The sequence below is a fragment of the Ammospiza caudacuta genome, chromosome 3 (assembly GCF_027887145.1).
Source record: "Ammospiza caudacuta isolate bAmmCau1 chromosome 3, bAmmCau1.pri, whole genome shotgun sequence".
In the NCBI taxonomy this organism is placed as follows: domain Eukaryota; kingdom Metazoa; phylum Chordata; class Aves; order Passeriformes; family Passerellidae; genus Ammospiza; species Ammospiza caudacuta.
Genome location: NC_080595.1, coordinates 89,272,785 through 89,296,804, shown reverse-complemented (window position 1 = coordinate 89,296,804; position 24,020 = coordinate 89,272,785). Strand labels below are relative to the sequence as shown.

Here is a 24,020-nt window from a genome sequence, read left to right as displayed (position 1 = left end):
TTGGATTGATAAATGGATTTTTGTTGTTGTTGTTCTCTTCTATATATGTTCTTATATAAATAGTTCTGAAATCATTATCTGTGCCTCTATGGTTTTATTCTGGTGAAGATATTGGTTTAGGGCCAGGATACAGTTTTTCAGTATCTTGTATTTACCATAAATGAACACTACACTAAAATGGAACTATAATAAACATAGCAATTAACAGAACTGAGTCCTAGTGAAGCATGCAAATTCATAACACTTGTACATATGTGTATTCCAAATGAAACTATGGTTGTCTTACATATGGCAGACCTTTTTTTTTATCTTCTGTTTTCATTATGTAATATGGTGGTATTTAAATTGTACAAGCTGTACAATATCAAAGTATGCATTTGCTACCACTCACTAGTTAGAAAAGAGCTTAAATAAATAATAGATTTAAAAGGGCAAGGAGCAGACACAGACCCTCATTCAGTGTATTTGAGTCAAATAAAAATTAATACCTCTTTTTATTTTAAACAACTACTTTTTTCAAAGGTTTTATGGAGAAATCTTTAGTTGCTTTATATTTCCATCTGTTTGTACCTAGATTGTTTTTATCTAGGTACAAACAAATTGAAATATTAAGCAATTATAATGCTCTCTAGTGAAAACCTAAAACCAGATGGACAGATTAAATTGAGATCTCTTTGTTATTTCTCTGACAAGGAAGTGCCTGGCTATTTCCTATGCTACCACGTTCACATTCACAGCTTAGTTACAATATTGAAAGAATGACTTAAACGCATCGTACTTTAAAACTTCAGTAGTTTCTTTATTCATCTCTGAAGGTTCTTCTGGGCAAAGCCCCTTACTGGTTGCTTTGAGTGGAAATCATACTGGGCAACTGAACTTCACAAGCAAAATGAATCAGCTGTATCTCCGCTGGTCAACTGATCATGCAACCAGCAAGAAAGGATTCAAGATCCGTTACTCAGGTGACTATTTGTGCTTTCTCTTAAATTGTATTTTGTGGATATACTGTTGTCCACTTCTAATGTAATGTCTGTTTATCTGACGATAATTTTTTATAATGTTTATTTTAAGGATGTTAAATCATTCTGTTTTAAGGACAGAACTTAGTCTCTCCATTTTTTCCCCAGTGTGCCAGAGATCTCCAGATCTCTAATACTTCTCCAATTTATACTCCTCTCTGCACCTGTTCTCTTGTCTTATCAGATCCAGAGAGAGGCCTTTCAGATGTAGTGGTAGGGATAACCCTTAGACTTTTACAGAAGTACTCAGAAGTGAGAATTTTTGATTCTCATTAGCAGTGCAGTACTTCAGCTGCAATTCAGTATACAATTATTAGGTTTGCAATTTCCTAGACTTGCAGTTCACAATTCTCATTATTATGTTTTTCTTCATGTACAAATAAATGAAAAACTGAGGGGATGTAAAAAATCCCTCATTTCTTCAACAGGCTGCATATGAATCTGGTAACATGAAAATATGTAAGCAGTCTATCTAAACAGTGCTAAAATTATTTCCCATATTAATAACAAACATCAAGAAGAAATATACAGCAGTACTGGATTATGTGTTATGTGTAGACATATCAACCCTTACTCTGTTTGCAGCCTCTTTATGATGTTCCCACACATCCATCTACAGACATATTGCTACTAAAAGGCTTGGCTGAGGGATCATTTACATTATGTGAACAGTATGTGTGAGAGAGAAAGGTGATAATTGCTATCATTAACATTTGCTTCTTCTGTGTTTGGACTTGATTAGCAATGTAAAGGTTCTGTGAGTTAACTTTGGAGGCTAAATATTGTCAATAAAAATTAAGTAGAGAAAGGAATACTAAGCATGTTTTAGCAGAACACTTCATGAAGTACCAGGTATCTCCCGTTTAGTCATGGTAAATGTTCTTAGGGTGACAGTTTTTGGGAAGCTCACTCCTTTTATGTACCGTTCATGCTCTGCCTGTCAGATTTCTGAGAATTTTCTTTTATTACTGAAACATAAGATCAGGGCCCAGCTCAGAGCATAATTGTGATTGTTTCAGGGATTTAAGAACTAAGTAGAAACTGTTTGCAGTCAGGAAAAAAAATCACTAAAAGCATCATCTTCACCTGCACTTTTGGATAATTACTACAGACAAATTGAAGCTGGGGAATGGAGAAAATAATTTTTTTCAAGCATACTGGATATTGATATAGGTTTTTATAGTAAAAAAGCAATTGCAGGATTTAATAGATAGAGAATATGCAATAGGGAACAAAGAGAACCTGTCACATTGTAGCCCTCAAATGTGTGGCAGTGAAAGGAGCAGGCCTCCATTCATTAATTCAAAGTGAGGAAGCAATATCAAGGTTACATGAATAGATTTCATGTGAAAATGTTGGTTTGTAAGTATCAAATTATTAAGGAGGCTGATTTTTGAGGAATGGCAAAATATTTTGAACCTGCATGCACACAAAACATGTTTTGCAGTACTGAAGAAGTGGTCTATAATTGCTAGGCTCAATTCATCAATTATTATGGCACTAGCTGTGACTAACAATAAAATTGGGGAACTGGAGAGAGATATGCAATCCTTATAGCTATGTTTTAGGAACAAACAACAGTTTAGCTTTTTCCGCTTCACTAACAGTCAGTGCCTGCATTTTTCTCTAAACTTCTGTCCATTTTACATGAGATTCAATGGAAATAATCAGCATGAAAGAAGAGTAACAGTGAGCGGCAGCATAAACAATTGGATTTGAATCCTAATGAGGGAGAGCAACATCATCAAAGTAGGAAAAATACAAGATCCCAAAAAGGCTATTGATGCTGTGGCAGCTGTGACTGAGCCAGCAGGCTTCCTCATGATGAAGATCCTATTGAAATGAATTACTGCCCTCCCATAACCTTTCCCTTCTTCTCCAGCTATGCCTGTGCACAAAATTTTGTAAATCTCATTTTGTCACAGCTAGATTTCAGTTGTAGTTACAAATTTTGTTCACTGTTAAAAGCTGCTAGAAGCTTTTATGAGAATGCTTAATATCTTCTTTAGCATGCAGCCTTAATTGTGTAAGCTGTTTGCTTAATATTATGTTTGCTATCATGTGGTATAAGACTTTTTGCTAAATCTCAGTGGAAAAAAGCTGAGGCATTACAGCACAAGAGTATTCTTTTAAGGGCTTTGACATATAATACATGCACTAGCTTAGATTTTAGTCTAAATTATACATTTCCTAACTGCACTAATGCCTAATATTAAATGATCTCTTTCTTAACCTACAGAATATCTGCCTAGCATCCCTCAATAATGTATAACCCTGCATACACATTCCTACCCAAGCAAGCTAGGGAAAAAGTATAACTAAGAAAAGGTAGATGAATCTTTTTTGTTTTGTTTTTAATTATTGGTAGAAGGAATGAAAGTGCACTCCAGTACCTGGCATATCTGCTGGAGGCACATGGACTTGGAAACCAGATGGGGACTTCATTTGCTACTTTTCAAATTGACATTGCCACTACAACAGTCACAGGCTTTTGTTTAACTTTTGGTTATTCTTTCAAAAGTAAATAAGTCTAGTGGTTACTAAGCTAATTTGTAATTTCCTAGTGCCAGAAGCACTATTTTTTCTTATTCCTCAGGTTTAAGTGGCCAGGTTTTTGTAGCAGGGGGGCTGCACGTATGGCGCCTTTGAGAAGCTGCTTGAAGCTTCTCCCATGTCCAAAAGAAACAGGTTCAGCTGGTTCCAAGATGGACCTGCAGCTGACCATGGATAGTGGTAGTGCCTCTGCAATAACACGCTTAAATATATATGTATATATATGTATATGTGTGTGTATATATATATATATGTATATATATACTCAGCAGCAGCTAGAAGGAGTGAGGATATGAGTGACAACTCTGCAGAAACCACAGTTGGTGAAGATGGAGGGCAAGGAGGTGCTCCAGGCACCAAAGCCAAGTTTCCTTGAAGCCTGTATTGCTCTCTAACCCTAGCATACCACTAAGGCCCACCCAGCTGCTTGCTTACTCCCACCAAAGCAAGATACAAGATGGAGCAAAGAATCAGAGGAATAAAAATGAGAAAACTTGTGGGATGAGATAAACAGGTAAAGTTTAATAGGTAAAACAGAAGTTGCACATTTGCAATCAAATGAAAATAAGGAATTCATCCACCACTTCCCATTGATAGGGGTTCAGGTATCTCCAGGAGAGCAGGACTCCACCAGCCTCAATGGTGATTTGAACAAAACTTGCGACACTGGTCCTTCCCTCTTCTTCTCACAGCTTTTATTGTTTATTGGTCATGACATCATATCTTATGGACTGTGTCTTTGCTCAACTGGGGTCGCTGTCCCATCTGTGTCCCCTCCCAAATCCCCGTGCATCCCCAGCCCCTTGCTGGAGGGATGGCGTGAGAACCACAAAAGAGCCGGACTCAGTGTAAGCTTTGCTCAACAGTGACTTCCCTGTATTATCAACACTTTGAAAAACATAAATTCTATCCTAGACAAACCAGCATGCCTGGGAAAAGAGGAGGGAAAGGGGAGAACAGGCAGGGCAGAGGCTTTTCACAATTGGGTTTGATATCTCATTATCTTACTCTGATCTGATTGGTAAAAAACTAAAATAATTTCCCCAAATCAAGTCTGTTTTGCCTATGACAGTAACAGCTGAATGATCTCTCCCTGTCCCTATTTCAGCCCACAGGCCTTTTGTTATATTTTCTGTCCCCGGCGCAGCTGAGAAGGGGAGCAATTCTGCAGCTTTGGTGTACACCTGGCATCCAGCCAGGGTCAACTCAGCACACTTCTATTATGTTCTTTTAACCTCTTAAGTAATTGCGAGAAGCTTAATTCTTCACCCTTCTTTTCTTGTTATTTTTAGGCTTTGGACATGTTAAACAAGTGTTTCTACTCCCTCTCTATTTCAATTTAGAAAAAAGAATATTGATTAGTTTGTCTACATTTTCCAGTAGATGGTTAGAAGTGACAAGGGAACTGTGTGAAGAATTTCAAGAGACTCTGTATAATTGTTTCTTCTCCAATTTGTAAACTTTTAGGTGGGTGATTTGCACAGCAGGAAGGTCACAGAGAAGTACTGGGAATCACGAAAAATATTCAGGATGATTTATAAATGTTTAACCACCAGTAAGAATAGCTGTCATATAAATAGCAGGTTATTTAGTCAGATATTTATTTTGCAAACATTCACAACTATATCACTAAAGAGGGAATAGGCCTTTGAAAATTTATCTTGTCTTTTCATGTTGTTTATTTGTTAGATATAAAATAAAATGCAAAAGGAAAAGAATGACAGCCTGATCCCTTTTTGTGGCTTGGTTGATTATTGTTCTCAATTTTGATTCTGTACATTTTACAATGAAAATTAACATATGGAATGGATGGTCCATTCATTAAGGAAATGGTTTAGTAATCAGAAAACATATATTTAGTTTTATTATGTGTCCTTATCTACTTACTTTAGGCAGTGTCCAAGATAGATTCCTTATCTATAGAGTGAGTATGACAATAGCCCTCTACTACAGAGGATATTTAAAGAATAGCAGCACAAAGAGATAAGATTCCCCAGTAATATGACAAAGACAATTAAGTATCCAAAAGGGAAATTTATAAGGAAGGAGTGTACTGAGGTGTGACTTTTTATTTCTCAACATAAAATCTAGCATGTAAGGTGAACAAATCATTATGGTATATGAAGAAATTTTTTAAATTTATTTATAATTTCAAATATAGTGCTGTTTCTGTGAATACTTACAAATATCTTCTCCATATTAGTTTTTTTGACTACTGATCAAGGAAACTGCTGGGAAATCAAGTCCTTTGCTAAGACTAGTTCTTTGATAAAATTTTGTAGATTCCCTGTAGAGAGTGAGTTCTACAAAATCATCTGGGAGGGTTGGACATGGAATTTTAAAGAATTTTAATTTGTAATTGGGAGTCATTTAATTGAACTTCCCTGAGACAGAGTGTCTCAAACAGCAAAAACTCCCCTCAACATAAATATTTAAATGTTCCAGCTATTAAGAGAATATGCTTTGTTAGAGTGTGGTCCTGCAAATACAAGATCAGTGTTTATAGGTGTTGCTGTCCACACATCCATTGACTAGTGATATGTGATTTAGCTGGCAGCTATTACCCTGTCAGTATTCAGTGGCAAATTACAAAAGTTCTGATGTTAAGTTAGCTGAATGTTTTGATTATAAGTGAGCTGAACATTCAGTATGTTGCTTTACAAAATACACTGTTTTCTAAGAGGTCCTGAAAGGACATGGGTGATATGTCATTTGGAAAAGTAAATTAAACCTGTAACTGTAAAGTTGCTTCGGTCAGTGGAATGGTCATAGAAGTTTATCACATTTTGTGGTAAAACATTGTCATTCTGAGATGAGAGCACTCCTGTGTGATTACACCTATTTCAGCTAAGCCTCATAGGATTCCAGGATAAATTCCCCCAGAAACTGGCTGGAAGAAGAACAGCATTTTATCACAGTGGTCCTTGACACAAGGCTGCAGTATTTTATGAGTGCACAGTATGGATTTCTGCTTAAGCTCAAAATTTTCACTCAGCTTACAGTATATGTAGTTTTCAGTCTGACATTCTTCAAACATTTGCTTACACTTCAGGTCTTCAGACATTTATTTATTGCTTTTTGTGTGGTTCTTCTGTTAATGTCAGTTCCTGATCCTAGAAGTTATGTGTGTTTCATCCTGGGCTCTGAAGGGAGTTCAGTTTAAAGAACAGATTAAAAATTACTAAAAAGTATGTAGACTTATCACTATTCCTTTACTGTATCAACAAGTGCATTTTTCAGAGTAAAATAAAAATCCATCTTCAGAATTTTTAGATAATTTGCTTAAAATACTTTTCTTCTCATGCTATTTATAGCTTAGACATTATAGCTTGGAGTATCAGCCTTTTCTATACATATCATGCTGTCATGGCAGCACAAAGTACTATAATCTTAGTAGGACTTTTACATGGATGTGGATTACAGGCACCGCTTACCTGTAACCTTGTTGATGGCTAATGACTTGCTACTACTTTAAAATGTCATTATCAAGAATTTCTGTAAGAGTGGAAGATGGATCTGATCTAGGTTGGATGAATGTTTTGTTTAAAACGTTCATTGGATAACATAAGTTATCCAAACATACACGGTTTACATGGCAAAATGTATGTTATGTGTGTCAGAAACACTCTTAACAGTCATGAAAATGTAAAGTTTGGCACTCAGGGAGCACAGCCCCTTTCTGATTCATGGGAAATTTTCTGTACTACCTGGTGAACTCTTCATTCTACTTCAAGGAATCCACCTCACTTCATGTAGTCTCATTCATCATGCCTTTTGTCCCAAACTTTATACCCATTATGGTCAAAATGCCTCTGCCAAGACAGTCTAGCTGTCCTCCTCAACCCTTCTTTATCTCCACCCCTTTTCCAGCCCTCCCTACAATTCACAGTCTACTTTTAGTGGTAGAAAACATAAGGTTTATCCATCTTTTATCTATCTTTCTTTCCCACCTGGCTTAACATCTTGATTTCTCTTCCTCTTCACAAAGACACCCCTAATTTGTTATCCTCCTCCTTCCTGTCTTCTGTCTCTGGTCTTTTCTTTCTTTGTGTCCCACTAGTCAGTTTCATTTGATTTAATTTTATTTTTCTTTCACTGAATAATATTTTACTCTGAAAGCAATCTCAGTTTCTGATTCATCAATCCTTTTGGTACCACTGCTAATGGCTAACCAAGTACTTCTTTTTCTCTCATTTTCATTGCTTTCTCCTGGTCTCCAGTCCCTCCCTTCCTGTTTCTCATCTCTTTGCACAATCTGTCATTGCTACTCTTCCCCATGGCTCTTAAATCAGCACCTTCATCTCGAATACTCTTTCTCTCCTTTCTCCAGTTATAACCTCCCTATTCTCAAAACACTTCTGTTAATTTTATATTCACACTTTAAAGTCTGTCTTTGACTTTCACAATGGCAGATGACCACAAAGCTTTACCGAGGCATCTCGGTTTCCAGACCTCTTCCCCATTTCCTACAGGTCCATGAAGCTGCTGCCACTCACCCACCTTGGGTTGCCAGGAAAAGTAAGCATTAGTAATGGTAGGCTGAAGAGATGGTTGAAAGCAGAAAATACACAGGAGTCATCAAGGTAATGATGACTCATCCTTTCCTCGTCTGGAAAGGAGGATATAGTTTTGTGTAGAATATCTGCAACAATAAACTTTAGAAACTAAGTATTTTTAAAGGGATGTTGAAGTAAATTCTGAGTGATATTGCTATTTTCCTTCTTGTTTTCTTCTATAAATCTTCCTTCTTGTTTTCTTCTATAAATTTCTTAATTAAAAAGATTTTTTTTTGCCTAGCTCCTTTCTGAACATCACTTGATTCACTGGAGAGCTTAAATAATGCTTTTGGGCTCAAGGCATTATTAATTGCTACAACATAAGCAAAAATTATGACTGATAGATTTCCCCTTTGGCTCCCAAGAAATTTTCAGTATTTTGACATCATTCTGTGCATTTCAGCAGCCTGAATATCCCATATTTCATGCCATTTTAAAGCTTCTCTCTCTGGATAGTCATATATATTTATTGTTGTAATCAGCCACAGCTAAAGCATGGCAATAAATACCCTGGCAATCAGAACATGAAGTTTAACCGGTTATGCTAAAAATCTATTATGCGTTAAAAGACCTCTTCTTTTATATCTAGCCAAGAATTTACTGTTAGAATAACAGTGTTAGCAGTTTAATAAAAGAATTACTAGTCCACATTAAATGGTTATAGCAGGAGATAGAAAAAAGGAGACATGACAATACTATACAGAAAAACAGTACAGTTAGAAATTTTATGCAGTATTACTGGGCTACAGAGAAATATTTTATGTCTAAAATTGCAGTACTGATGTAATAAATTTGGAGTTTTTTCTGAATTGCATATTTTATTTATGACTCACCATCTTTTCTTAAGATCTAGGATATTTAAAATTAAATAGCACTTAAGAGGTTACTGCAGCTGATTTTAGAGGTCTTAACCTGCTTGTTTTGCAATAACAATCTTATTTATTCTTCAATATGTTAAAAGGAAAATTAAAGCCATGTTTATCGTGGTTCTTTAAATGCCAAGTCCCCTTTTTAAAGAGTAATTTGATAATTAATGTAATTTAGGCAGATGAGTGAGTGTCCCCATACCTATAAAGGACACAGAACATGGCCCCAAACAAATCTTTTTACTGAACCATCTTGGCTTATTAATTTTCATTCTAGTTTTAATTTTTTCCTTTAATATTTAGTAGAGGTTTTTTTCAGTTAATCCCCAAGAAAAAGAATGTACAGAAATAACATTTTGAGTAGAAATAATGTTGCTTAATTGAGAACTATATAGCATAATTTCAACAGATAACAATATTTTTTGGTATTTTGAATGTTGGACTTTGCTGCTTATGTTGGGTGTTATTACTAGAAATATTGTCTTTGATATACTACATCTAAATCTAGACATTTAAAGGAAACATTTTGGTTAGGAATATAATCAACTCTATGATCTCTGTCAATGAACAAAAACATTCTTCTTTAGGTGGTAATTGATATGGTAGGTGCACCATGAGGTGACAAAATATACATTAAAGATAAAAATTTAAAAATAGAGCTAAAAATTGAAAGCTGTATACCCAAATCTGTAATTATGCACTTGTGAAAATAAAGCAACTTCTACTGGATAATGGTCTGCAGAAATTAAAATTAATATAGCTGTATATCTAAGACACATTTCAGTATTGTGGAGGGAGTATTCCAACGGTAGTTGCAGTCTCAGTCTTATTGGTATTGACATTTAGTTCTCAGTGGAGCTCAACAGTGTCCTCTCCGTGAAGAATGTTTGTAGGCTTATTTCAGTGGTGGATGTGCAGTCAGGTTTATGTTCAGAAAGCCATGGTCCTGCCATGCTGCTTCTGAAAAGATAATCTCAGTAAGCTTGATGTGGTGCATACCTGCTTCCAGTATGCAGTGACTTGTACATCAGCAGGGAGTCCAGGTAATTTTTCATATTGCTTTTATCCAGTGATAAATGTTTGCGTTCTACAAACTGATTCATGTTACAACTCTGTATACAGTTTGTCAAACTATACTGCACTTCTGCTTGATCTGGGTCCAGTTCAGGTATCCATATTCCATCCTTACAGAAAGATACTGCAACCTTATTTTGGGAAATGGTCTTTATTACTCACTTTTTGACACAAAAAAAAAATTGTACTTCTTTTGCTTATTCAGCATATATTAAAAAAAAATCCATTCTTATGTAACAGATTCTCGAGGACCATGCTGGTCATGAAATTCCCTCTGCAAAAAATAGTAGAGTAGTGATTAAAGTTAAGCAAGGCTTACTTTCATTTCAAAACTCAAACAGGTACATTCTGTCTTACTTCATATGTAGTGTAAATTCAACATTTAAGTAGTTGCAATCAGTTATGTTACATGCTTTTTGTAAAAGTCAATATACTTGCCCATAACTAAGAGAGAACAGGTACAAAAAATTAACAGCATTTTAATCTGAAAAAAAGCATCTGAAGAATCAGTGTAATGTTATTTGTCTTATAAATTTTTAACATATTTGACAAAATGTTTAAACTTTGACGTACATGTCTAAGTGCACTGAAATTTTTAATAAAGCTGTTTCTATATGTTTTTGAATATTGTGTAGCTCAAAGAATAATTTTAAATGCAGTTATCAAATTTGAAGTAGAATGTTTATTAAGTGTGAGCGAACTTACTGAACATTCTATATGCTTCATGATTGTAGCTTCCTTATGTGAAGCGGTACAAACTGGTTTTGATTATAAATTTTGGTTTTGAACTTCATGATGTTTCTTTATATGTAGTCTAAATCTTCACTGAGGATCCAAAAGCACTGTAAAGGTTTTAGAATTGATTTTAGTGACATTCAAAGTTTCTGCATGTCATAAATAATCCTAATTTTGTACATTAAGTGCATTTGATTTGTTTTTAGTAATGTCTGTTTTTTGGTTTTTAGCTGCTTATTGCAGTTTAAACCCTAATTTGAGGAATGGTGGAATTATAAATAAAACGGGTGGTCCTGCTGGAAGCAAAGTTCGCTATTACTGCAAGCCTGGCTACAGAATGATTGGTCACAATAATGCGACTTGCAGGCGCTACCAAAATGGAATGTACCAGTGGGATTCTCCTGTGCCAATCTGCCACGGTAAGATACTGCTTTCTTCTTGAGCAGGCTTCTGTAACTTCATGGTAAGGCTGTTTGACAAAACAAAGATGCAGCATTGTCAATACTGCTGTATGCCAAGAGAGACACTGACATCATGACCTGATCCAAACACACACTGACTTGTGTATCTAATGTGTGTGCGGGGTTGAAGTATTAAAAACTATTCATCCAGTCAAATACAGACCAAATGAAAAGTACATGTTCAATACTTTATTTTTTAGTAATGTACATACCTATAAACAGACCACAGGTTATTACATTGTATTACAGAACATTTTAAAAAATCAGTAGTTATAAGGGATTGCTTTATTATTTTAGAAAATAACTTTATAACCAGTTCTTTAAAGACATCATTTTTAACTTATTTTCTCTCTATTTTGGTTTTTTTGTTTTGTTTTGGGTTTTTTGTTTTTGTTTTGTTTTGTTTTGTTTTGTTTCTACTATCCTGAAGCTGAACCAGGTTCTACTTCAGCTTGCTGCTCTTGCTAATAGTTGTTACTGTTTGTCAAATGTATATTCCCCATCCCTGGAAGGCCAGGCTGGATGGGCCTTTGAGCTGCCTGGTCTAGTGAAAAGTGTCCCTGCCCATGACAGGGGTTTGGAAACAGATGACTTTTAATGTGCCTTCCTACCCAAACTATCCTATGATTCTGTGATAATATCAGGGACCTGGGGAAAAGAAAGAAGGCTGCAAATTCTACCCATGTCATATATGGCCTATTCTAACGTGTCTGCTTCTTGTCTACTTTATTTATGGAATGAAATTATAGTGGCATTCATATTTAAGAACATGATTGATTAAAACTTGCAATTACTTGTTCTTAACTTTGTAAGACATTAACATTAGTTTTTATGTCTTCTTCAACAAAATATTTTGCTTGATGTTCCACCTCAGTGATGGTTCAGATATTTCTAAAAGGACCATAAGACGGAAGTATGAAAGTTTTATGTTGTGATTTACAGAAAAAAAAAAAGGTCAGCTGAGATTTGGTGTGATACTTACTCTTGAGAGTGTCCTATTTGTAAGAACAGTAAAAAGCTGCAGAAATTTGGCTACGGTTGAAGAAATTGAAGGAACAGGGTTCCTATATTCTATACAGAATAATTTGGTAGCTAAGTATTTCTTCAGGATGAGCATTTTCCTGTTGAGAATGGCCATGATGGCTATGTCCCTATCAGTTCAGGGAGAAACTCAAACTTTCAGTGTGCCACAAGCAGGACCTGTGTATCTGTGCTTCCAGAACCCAGGATGTCTTCTAATCTCATATGCCATATTGTTATGTGGTATAATGCCACATATATGCCATATATGATTTGATATGATGTGATTCTGTTTGATCTTCCTGAAGGTCACTAAGTCATGGGAGAATCTGTGTGTGATCTGCATGTGAAGTAAATTTAGGGACAAATGCTGCTTTTGGACTTGAACTGCATGTTAGGTGCTGTTTCTGGTGCTGGCATTGAAAATTCAGACCCTTTGAACTAAAGAACCTGGAATAATGACTAGGCCTACAGCTTGAGATCAGCAAAGTGGAGGATAAAATTTTGTTCCAGATTAAAAAAAAAAAATTTTAAAATCTGTATGTGGGATAAAGTTTTGATTAATTTGCTTAAACATGAAAGTCTAGTGTCATTTTCAGTGTCCTGAAGTGTTTTACCTCTCCTCCATCCACTAGTAGAGAAAGATATTTCAGGTATTAGGCTTGCAGGATGTCTTGGAGGCCTAACAATCTCTGGGAACAATGGGAAAAGAAAAAACAAGCCCCATCTGCCTAAACTGTTGTATTTGATTGGGTCAATACTGTTGCTGAAACTTTGGGAGCTATTTTGCTGGCTATCTGGCAGGTGTCTTTTTTTAAAAAGTAAAGAAATTTTTTCATCTCAGTCTGGACCTCAGTTATTTTAAGCATGTGAGGATGGAAACAGTATTCTGTGTGTAGCTGTTAGACTGGGGGAGCTGGGGCAATAAATTTAAGGAGGCCCTGTATTTTACTTCTCTCTAGAATTTAAAATCTTGTGATTCCTCAGCTGTCACAAATTCTATGCAATTGTATCCCTTAGCTTTCTGCTGCTTATCTAGCCAGACTATATTAGCTTTCTACTGCTACTTCCACTAGAGTTCTGTAAAATGAAAATACAACTCAGCACATAAAAATTCTTATATAGTTAATATTTTTTCGTAGTTTCTCTCTTTTGTTAGAACAGTATAATGTCAAGAGTTTTCTTTTACATTTTTAGTTTTTACATTTTATGTTCACAATTTTCTGTTCACAATGGCACAGAAAGTGCTTCAAATTGGCCATTCTAACCTTGAAAATTATGTCCAAACATAATGAGGCTTGTGAATGGAGAAAAAAGTTATTTAAACAATTTGAGAAAAAAGTCCCCACTTTTAAGGACAAAATTAAATAATTCACAGAAAGGAGGATGGAAAATGTACAGATGTGCAGGACTTGATATAACATCCCAGGACTTGATAGTGGATAAGCAAGGGTAAAAGAGCCTCAGAAAGTAATAGATTCTGAACAGAACTACAGAGTACTCAAGAAAATTGTAAAATACTTCAGACATTGTGTCTGCCCTTTTTTTATCACTGTCTGCAAGAAGGAGCTTTGAAATTTTATCAATCTAGCATGTTCACAAATATGTTTTTTCATTAATTTTTAGCTGTATTTATAATTTCATCCATATATATGGCTGTGGGTATGTAGATTTCTGTAAACAATGGGAGAAAATAACATTTGCAAAATAGGTTGTTTAATCTTTACTATAAATTTCTTATAAATGTAAGATTCCTCATTTTAATATATAACTTCACAATTCTGGCACAATTATTCCAACTTGTGTGTCTGAATGAGGCATATGTTATTCAAAAAACTCTGAAATGGAGAGCATATTTCAAAATTTATTTAGTGCTTGTTATCAAAATGCATTCTCTTTAAAAATTACTTAAAATTACACATTTGGTCCTGCTCATGTATTTCATTATAGGGTCTTTCTAAATCAAAACCCCTTTGATTAGTTCAGAAATTTCTGTAAAACTAGTCCTACAGGGTCACATTCGTAATTAATAACATGAAGTTGCCAGAATTAATTTTTGAAATCAAGTTTGATCATATTATCAAAAAGGGTAATTATTTTTTTGCAGATCTATTAAACAAAATCCAATTTGAATATGAAAACATCTAATATAAGTTAATCTGATGGGGTCAGAAGATATTTTCAATTCATCTTCTCAAATGCAGATGTTGTAATAATGTCCTGAGTGCTGTATAAAAAACTTGACTCCTATCTAGGAAATTATAACTTACTGGTTTTGCTTTTATTTCATTTGTGAAGTGAAAACATGAGTCATGCTACATTCAAAAGAGATATGGAGAGAAAATAGCAATTCTTGTATAAAAGTAAGTGGCTGCTGAGAGGAACTAGTAAGGCCCCAGAAATGATACTGGCAACATTTGTGAGCTCATGTATGGATTGCCATGCTGGAGGGGGGCAGGAAGAGAGGTCTGAGGCTGGAGATGAAGAGAAGACAAGAGAAAATATAAGAGAAGCTTGGCAAGAAGAGCATTTGGACTGAAAAACTGAAAGCAAGTTGTCAGGGTCAGTATGGCTCAGCAGTGCTGGGTTGCCAGAGTCTGGAGACTGAGACGTGTCTGGGCAGGGGCTCTGGCAGGCATGAGCAAATGCCCCTCTTTACCCCACCTGTTCTTCCTATACAGGACTCAGCTCTTGACTTAGTTCTGCCTCATTTCTCCCTCTCATTCTTGAAAGAGCTTAAAATAATTTTAAAGAGCCTTGAAAAACCCTTGGCTGCTCTTCACTATTTGAGTTACTTCCTAGTAGGTTTATAATAGAAAACTGGAGGTACCTGCTTTAAGGAAGTTCTCATCTGAATTGTAAGTACTTGGTAAGGCTCTCTTTATGACAGAAGCATGATACAAAGTTTAGCTGATGCCAACAGTTCCTGCTTGAATTGCTGATTCCAGGTACTGTCACTAAGCTTACCTCTGTTCTTGAAGTCTATAGATGTACACTGTGGAGTTAGAGAACTTTGTACCTTTTGCTGTACTGAACAAAGATTATTCCAAGACCATGACTGTGTTCCATGCCTGCCCTGGGAGAATGGGCTTGAAAATACCTGTTTGCATTTTGCACAAGACCTATGACTCTGAAGCCACCAAGCTACTTCCTCATAAAATCCGGTGTTTTGTGTTATTGGGCATGGAATTAGGCTTGGGCCTTTTACCTTTTTGGTAAATATTACTATGCAAAAATGTTCTTTTTGCATACAGTGTTAAAAATGTAAGGTAAGTAGCAAATTAAAAATACCAAATTCCAGCAATCTCTTATAAACCAGTGACCATACTTCAGAATATAAAACAATAATTGTATTACTCTAGACTAAAAAAAAATCCAGAAATTTAAGGAGAAATCAGGTAGTTTTAAAATCAATGTTTTAATAAGCTAATATTATTTCCAAAATGAATGAAATAATTGTTTTTTCTTGACAGAGGAATAAGAGCTAACCTTACTTTAACAAGATCCTAAGTTAGGTTTTTCTTTTTTTTTATTATTTTCTCAGAGGAGATAGTGAAATACTGGAAGAGATTGCCTGTGGAGAGTGTGAAATTTTCATCACTGGAGATCTTTCAAAAACAAATAAGATCAAGATTGGTCAAGTATAATTTTGACTTGTGATAGGAGAATAGACTAGATGACCCCTCTTAACAGATTTTTTTATACCCCAAATCCCATTTTCACTTCCTTTTTTATTTCTGAATGTATCCAAGTCCGAGAATTGTCAATGCTCTCTCTAATGCTTCCAACTGGATATCGTGCGCATAGGCCACTGAGTGTGTTTTTGTTTTGAATCCTGCTTTTAGGGACTTCTCTGTTTCTAACTTCAGTTCTTGGTATTTAAATGCCTTTTCCAGCACTATTCTGTTCAATGCCAGAAGCAGGTCACTGAATGATGAATGCTTGTGGATTAATTTTAGGGATTTTCTAGCGTATGAAAATAAACTCCATGTCTGCCTGTAATGCACTCTTCAGCTTCATTTCTATATGTAATGAAATTGCATACTTTGATGATAAATTATATGTAAGTATCTTACTGGTGTAATGCAGGTGTATGGATACTTTAAAGGATTGCCATACACCTTAAATTTTCTGGTTTTAATAAGAAATAAAGGCAAGTCTGGTGTGGAACATGAAATAGCAACTATAACTACATCTCAGTTTCTAGATAAAAGGCTTTTCCCCTTGCATTGGAAGAAGGATATTTTTCTGCTGTGCAAGATAATAGATAAAATTAAGGCTGACATATTTTCAACACTCTGCATGCACATCTCCCAGCTGGAACCTGTCGGTCTCATCTAATCACTGACCTAAGAAACATGCTGACAATTCCTCAAGTCAGAAGATTTTCTCAGACCATTCTTAATTCTTTAACAATCATGAAGCTGTGAGCTTCAAAATACTTGATTGTGGCACAGTAGCATCGTTTCCCCTCCCCAAAGAAAACATTTTAGTCAGTTTGGTTCAGCTTTACTTTAAATTTCAAAGTACTTGCTATTTAATGAAACTCTCCTTGCTGATATGCTTTGTTTTAACGCTGCTGCTCTAAAAGCCTTTAGCAGCCTTGATAAATTTCTAGCAACAGGAATAGTTCATTCCAATCCCAGGCTCTGGGAGACAAGCATACAAAAAATAAACAGATAAGACTCTAACTGAAACAGTGCCAGAATGCCCAAACTGCTTTTATGATAAGTAGCTAAAGCAGCAGTGAGAAAAGCCTGACAATGTAGCAGTACAAGATTTAGAAACAACTAAGGAAAGAAGGGTCACAGTAAGGGCTGAGGTACACTCTGAGGGTTAAAGTGCTGAGGTGTGGCAGGTAAGCATAGGTTTTGAGGTGCTTTAGCATACTGGACATTGCATCAGATCTGACATAACCGAGAGACCCACCTGTGTGTGAGCAGGCATTGTACATCTTTTATTCCTTAAAATAACTTGCACATACAAACTACTCGATCTTGAACTTTTCAGTGTGTCTCTAGAAAGGTTATTCCTAAAGGTGAAGAACAAATGCTGACAGAATTATTAGCTCTACCATGAACTAAACAGACCTGGATTGGTTTGTTGGGGGTTTGTTTTGTTTTGAAATGGCATAATAAAGGCTTTTTGCTTCACTAAGGTATTTGAAGTTATTTCATGTTTGGAGTATTTAGAGAGAAGTAAAATTAGTTCCACCTGTATTACAGCATCCTGAGTGGGTCGCTGGTGGTGAGAGAGAGACGGTGAATCTTGTTTCTTGATCAGAAGGCTGGATTTATTGATATATCATATATAATACATTATTACTATACTAAATAGAATAAAGACAGAGAAGTTGCAGAGCTGCTGCTAGGCCAAGAATAGCAAGAAAGAATCTATAACAAAGTTGTGTCCAAGGACTCTGTCCCTAGCTTGTTCCTTGTAATTGGCCCTTAATTATAAACATGGGAGCATGAACCAATCACCAATCAAAATAGGTGCCCCTGTTGCGTTTCACAGCAGCTGATAATAATTGTTTATGTTCCCTTCTGAGGCCTCTGCCCTCCAGAAGACACAGAAATCTGAAAGAAAGGATTTCTGTGAAGAAATGTCTGTGACACACCTGTATATACAGATGGGCACATACATGGGATGGGTGGATAGAATCATAGTTTTGAGTTTTGGGTTTTATACAATTAAATTAATGCAGATTTAACACAAAGATTTCTGTTCTGATATGAGGAAAGAGACCTGAAAATGTTGACAAGAAGTCAAATCTTAATCAAAAGCATTCAGAGACATTGTCACAAGTCAGAAGAGAACTGTAAGGCACGTTAGGATGAGTGGAGGCATAGTGTAAGACGTTGGGCACACTGAAATCCTGCACGGTAACCACAACCTGAAATGCATTGGCATTTTTGTGATGTACTAAAGTAGAGTATGAGTTTAACTTTCCATCAATTCAGCATGCCGACAAACTTTTTGCAATTATTGCTCGCCTGACACAAGATCAAAGTTGTTTCTAGTTGTAGGTAAAGGATTCAGCTGATCTTTAGGGAATATGAAGTATTTAACCAGATACCCCAACGCTGACTTTGTTGAGTACACCAGAGAACTTAAAAACTACCACTCCTGCTGTGATCACCTTGTGGAAGATGGCTTCTAATATAAAGACATGCTCCCAGAAGCTGCAGAATTTGATTTTATCCTTCCCCTTCTCCACTTTCTCTTACATGATTCAGAGCAGCTAAAAGTGAACTTCCAGAACCTCTTCCTTATTGCTTCTCTCTGCCTTTTCTGTCCCAGTACTACTCTCTCCACTGGCTGGAGGCTCAGCCCCTGCCCACTGATGGAGAAAAATGTATTACTAGACAGGGAAGTGTTTCACTTATGGACATTATTCAGATATTTTAAACTTTATTTACATATTTGAATAATTTATTTCAGAATTGTAAATATTGTGTGTATCTAGGCTTATCAATCTTCTACATCATGGAGGAAATTATTTACTGAATTATTTTCATTTTTTTTCCTCCTTCTGAATTTAACTCCAATTTTTCTCTCTGCAGTGATTATATTGAACTAAATAATTATTTATATGATATTTGTCTGTATTAGGCGCACTTCTAAGTTTTTATCAATGTTTTAAACACCATTACATTTACCAGGATGTTGCAAATATAATGCAAAATTTATTTCAATTTTTGTAATGAGAAATGTCAAAATTACTAATCTATGTTTCTTATTTCAGTGGTGGGACAATATTTTAAAGATATATATGATAAAATTCCTATTCTTCATATTTTTCTTTTCTTTCTTTTCAGCTGTATCTTGTGGCATTCCTGAGGCCCCTGGGAATGGTTCAGTTATAGGTAATGAATTCACTTTGGGCAGTAGATTGATATATGAATGTAATGAGGGCTTCAAGCTAGAATCTAGTCAGCAAGCAACAGCAGTGTGTCAAGAAGATGGATTATGGAGCAACAAAGGGAGGCCGCCTGTTTGCAAATGTAAGTGGGCATGTATTTCTAAAGAATATTTCCCCAGAACTTTCTCAGGAAATTCTTTACTGCTGATGTTTAGGTTTTACATAGACATATGCCCTGAAATGGCCATTCAGGAATGCATCATCATTTAGCATATAGTAAAGTAGAAGAGGCCTATAAATTTGTTTAATTAAAAAAATCTTTGTTTTATCTTATTCAAAACATCTGAAATTAAATAGTTAGATAATGATATTTCATGTATATTTTCTTATTATGAATAATATGCCCTTCACCATGATGAGTTACAATCAGCAATTATAATTTGTTTTTTTTTAATATTGCTTCTAAATTAATAAAAGCAAAATTTATTTCTTAAAATATTAGTGTAGATAACTAAGCTGGATAAGACTCCTTCAGCCTTCATTTCTGCCTCCTGTCAGGAGCAAGCCAATGTAGTGCAGACTTGTCTAATATATGGCTTAGCCTCTCATTTGCTCTGGGCAGCCACTTCTTCTCTCTGTCCTGCATCAAAGCAATAATTAACTGAGCCTGACTTCAACATGACTTGAAATACTGATTAGGACATAATCTCAAAGTTAATAATTGCTATAATACTAGGTGTAAAAATTTTGAGAGTTAATTTAGAATCTTGATCTAATCAACATTATATGTATGTGCCTTCCAGATTCTGAACTTGATAAGCACTTTAATTTTTCAAACAAGTAAAATTCAACCCAGTTGTATAGAAATAGTAAAATGAGGCAAGAATTGTGAAGTTATACATGATTATGAAAGGGTTTTCATTTATTTGAATCAGTTAATAGCAAACAATTGTTAGAAAATATTTTTGAAAGTTAGTTTGAGAGAATTTCTGAGCATCCTTGACAGATGGTCATTTAACCTAATCTTGAACACCCTCCTGAATACTCTCTTTCAGTAATTTTACTGAAAGTTTACTTTCCCCCTTGCAGCTTTCCTAGCATTTATATAATCTGAAACTTGTTTTCTGCAGTATAAAGCCCTTTCATTTTGTATCCGCAGCGGACAAATAGAAGTTACTTTATACTTATTCTTCTTAATGTGATTGAAAACTGTTATTTTTCAGTGTAGTGGGTTATCTTTGGTGAGCAGTCATACCTCATCCAGCTGTTCACTCCCTTTCTCTTTTCAACCAGATGGGAAAAAATGGGATGAAAACTCTCATGGGTCAAGATAAGGACAGAGAGAGAACTCAGCTTGGAAAAAAGTTAATTTAATGTATTGCCAGTTAAAATAAGGTGAAATCAAGTTTGGAAAACAAAGGTTGCAAAATATCAAAACAACACTCTCCTCCTTCTGTTCCCAGGGTCACCTTCATTCTGTTGGCTGTTCTCCTTACTCCAGCCAGTGCTAGGGGATAAGGAATGGGAGTTGTGGTCCGTTTATTAAAGGCTTCTCTCTGCTTCTCCTTCCTCCTTGCACTTTTCCTCTGCTCAAGTATGTGTCTTTTTCATGAGCTGTTGAACCTTAAGATAAACTTGCTCTAGTGTGGCTCCCCCATCAGCTGCAGATTCTTCAAGAAATAATATCCATCTGCTCCAGTGTGGGCTGCAGTGTGGATATCAGCTCTGGCATGGTGCTCTCCATTGGGCTGTAGCAAAACACCAGCTCTGGTGTTTTTGTCTGGAGCACATCCTTCTTACGTGACCTTAGTGTTCCCTCTGCTGTTTCTCACTCTTTTTGTTTCTGCCTTCTCTGCCTGTGCAGTGTTTTGCCCTTTCCTAAACACGGTTTCCCAGAGGTGCTACCATCATGGCTGCAGAGCTCAGCCGTGCTCTGCTGTGGGTCCTTTGGAGCTGCTCGCTCACCCCTGCCAGCACCTCGACTCCTGAATCCAGTGCACTCAGTCACCTTTTCTGCAGAGATAACTAGCTTATTGTGGTTCATTCTCACTCTTCCTTCCCACTTTTAGGACCAGTGACTCTCATTGTTGTCCTCTGGACAATCTCCAATTGATCTTCACCTTTCTTGAAGGGCAGTGCCTAAAACTGTACACAGCAATTTCACAGAGTACATAAAGAGGATTATTCAAAACCAGCTGTGATCTCACAGACATGATGTGAATTCCAAGCTGTATACAGAGGGAAGGCTGTGCTCCAGTGAATTGAAGTGAGCTTCATTCTCAGAAAAAAATTGACAATGTACAAAGCACATAACTTGAATGATATTTTTTTTGAGGGAAGAGGCCAGATAAACTGTCTGGGGATTAGATATACTAAATTCATAGCACTATATCTGCGGTGAAAAAAACCAGAAAAATAAAAAAATAAAAAGGCTCACATTATTGAAATGTTCAAACTTAACCAGACAATGACTTTTAGCATTTATCACAACTTTCAACATTAAAAATTTTGTTTAGTATTTATAATAAACTAACAAAATATATAACACTTTCTTCACTTCCTTGTCTTCTATTTTCCTTTTCTAAAAATTTGTTGTTTGAAAAAGAATCCAATTCCTTCTAAATCTAGGTGTGCTAAATTAAAGTGCTAGTGATGTACATGACAATTTAAAATCAATATTTTCAGAATGGATTGCTATTTAGTGACAGACACGCTTTACCCAAGATATCTTACTTGCGAAGTGCAGAGAGCTGAGACAATCTGCATAACAACCTGTGTTTTCCAGTATTGCTGCTGTGAGGGTAGATGTGTTTAGTCCTCAGAAACAGAAACATAACTTGATGGGAAGCAAAGAAAGATAAATGTTAATAAATAAGTCTGTTTTTATTCCCATGTCTATTAAAATGAAGGTTGAAATCAGGGCAGTTTGTTTTGCAAAGCACTTATGATAATATCATGCCTGAGGCAGATGTTTGAAAGGCTTTTCTTTTCATTAAAAGCATTTACATCAGATTTGAAGCATGAAAAATATGATTTGTGATGGTCATAGTGCAAGACACAGATGGATCATGGATATTAGGCTACTGAATTTAATTACAGAAAACACAAAGCAACAGATATCTACTAAGAAAGCTTAATTGAATGACAAATATCTTGCTTCAGTTATTCTTCATAGAGATCCCTAGAACATGATCAAGGGAAGAGACTTCTCTTTTGCTCTTCCTTAGAATCATAGAATAGTTTGATTTGGAACAAACATTAAAGATCATCTAGTTCCATCCCATTCCCATGAGCAGGAATACCTTCCACTAAACCAGGTTGCTTATAGCCTCATCTAACCTGGCTTTGAACACTTCCAGGAATGGGACATTCCCAGCCTCTCTAGGAAACCTGTTCCAGTGCTTCACCACCCACATAGTGAAGAATTTCAAATCTAAACTTACTCTTTTAAAATTTGAAACCATTCTCTTTTTCCTATCATTACATGCTCTTGTGAAAATTCTCTCTCTAGCTCTCATCTAGCCCTGTTAGGCACTGGTAGGCTGCTCTAAGGTCTCCCAGAAACCTACTTTTCTCCAGGCTAAATGACACCAACTCCCTCAGCCTGTCATCATCAAAGTGCTCCAGCCCATTGATCATCTTTTTGGCCTTCTCTGTGGTCACTCCGACAGGTGCACATCCTTCTTTTGTTGGGAGCCCTGGAGCTGGACACAGTGTTCCAGGTGGGGTCTCACAGGAGCAGAATAGAGGGGTAAAATCACCTCTCTCAGCCTACCTTTCACACTTATTTCAGTACAGCCCAGAATACGCTTGGCCTTCCTGACTGCAAGTGCACATTGCTGGCTCAGGTCAATCTCCTCATCAACCAACACCCCAAGTCCTTCTCCCCAGGGGTCCTCTCAGTTTATTCTGTGTCCAGCCTGTACTCGTGTTCCCCCCTGACACATGGGTAGGAGCTTGCACTTGGCCTTGTTGAACTTCACAAAGGTCACCATTATCCATGGATTTGTTTACTTTTCAAATCCATGTCTCTCTGGCCTTTGCTCTTACTGCTTTCCTTTTCATGGAAGTATGTGGATGCATAACCTAGAATACTGAGTTTCTGGTTACTTCTAACATTTTAGTTGCCTGAGATAGTCCCTGTAACTGCATAACTTTATTGCTCTTTTTCATTATTCCTTTAATACATTTATTAAAATATATAAGTCAGGTCCTTGATTGGTTTATGCTAGTTCATCTAACATCAAATATTTTAAGGAACAGCTAGTGGCACTTTTCTGTAATCTTCATATTGCAGATTTTGCTGTAGATGGGTTTTTTTTTTGAAAATGTCGTGTGCTGAGCTGTAACAATGATGGTTCAGATATATTTTTCTTCCTAGAAATAAATTGAAAAAAATATTAATTTGATAATTTATAAGTTTATAAATTAGCCTTTTTAATAATTTTGAATATGTTTGGAAAATATCTAGTTATAAAACTAAGAATCATAAGTAGTTCTAAGTACAAATAAGTAGTTGTAGAACAAATGCAAAACCAAATTTGCTAAGATAAACAAGCGAAGATTTACATCAACTCATTGTAAATATTGTGCTGGTGGTTTTTATTTGCTAAGACATTCAGAACATCATACCCATTTTCTTTAACAAATGCTAAGGTCAGTAAGTATTTTTTAAAGTATTTTGTCAGTGTTTGGTATGTAACATGGAGTACTTATTCAATGAACTGTAGTAAAACATTTCATCAATTTAGCAATTTTTAATTAGTCCAGATGCATTAGACTGATAACAGATTGGCTTGATATAGCTGACTGGATTGACAGACTGATGCTGAATACCACGTGATCCTTTTGTTTATCTGTTTTGAGGTTTT

The 24,020-nt window shown here is 35.8% G+C and overlaps 1 protein-coding gene across 1 annotated transcript in view; it reads left to right on the top strand.

Moving 5' to 3' along the window:
• Window positions 1-24,020, top strand: part of CSMD1 (CUB and Sushi multiple domains 1) — a 1,059,051-nt gene that overhangs the window by 968,805 nt on the left and 66,226 nt on the right. The window contains exons 48-50 of the mRNA XM_058802826.1: window positions 816-962; window positions 11,034-11,222; window positions 19,106-19,291. Of these exons, the coding sequence (XP_058658809.1) occupies window positions 816-962; window positions 11,034-11,222; window positions 19,106-19,291 (522 nt within the window). The remainder of the gene's footprint in view (window positions 1-815; window positions 963-11,033; window positions 11,223-19,105; window positions 19,292-24,020) is intronic.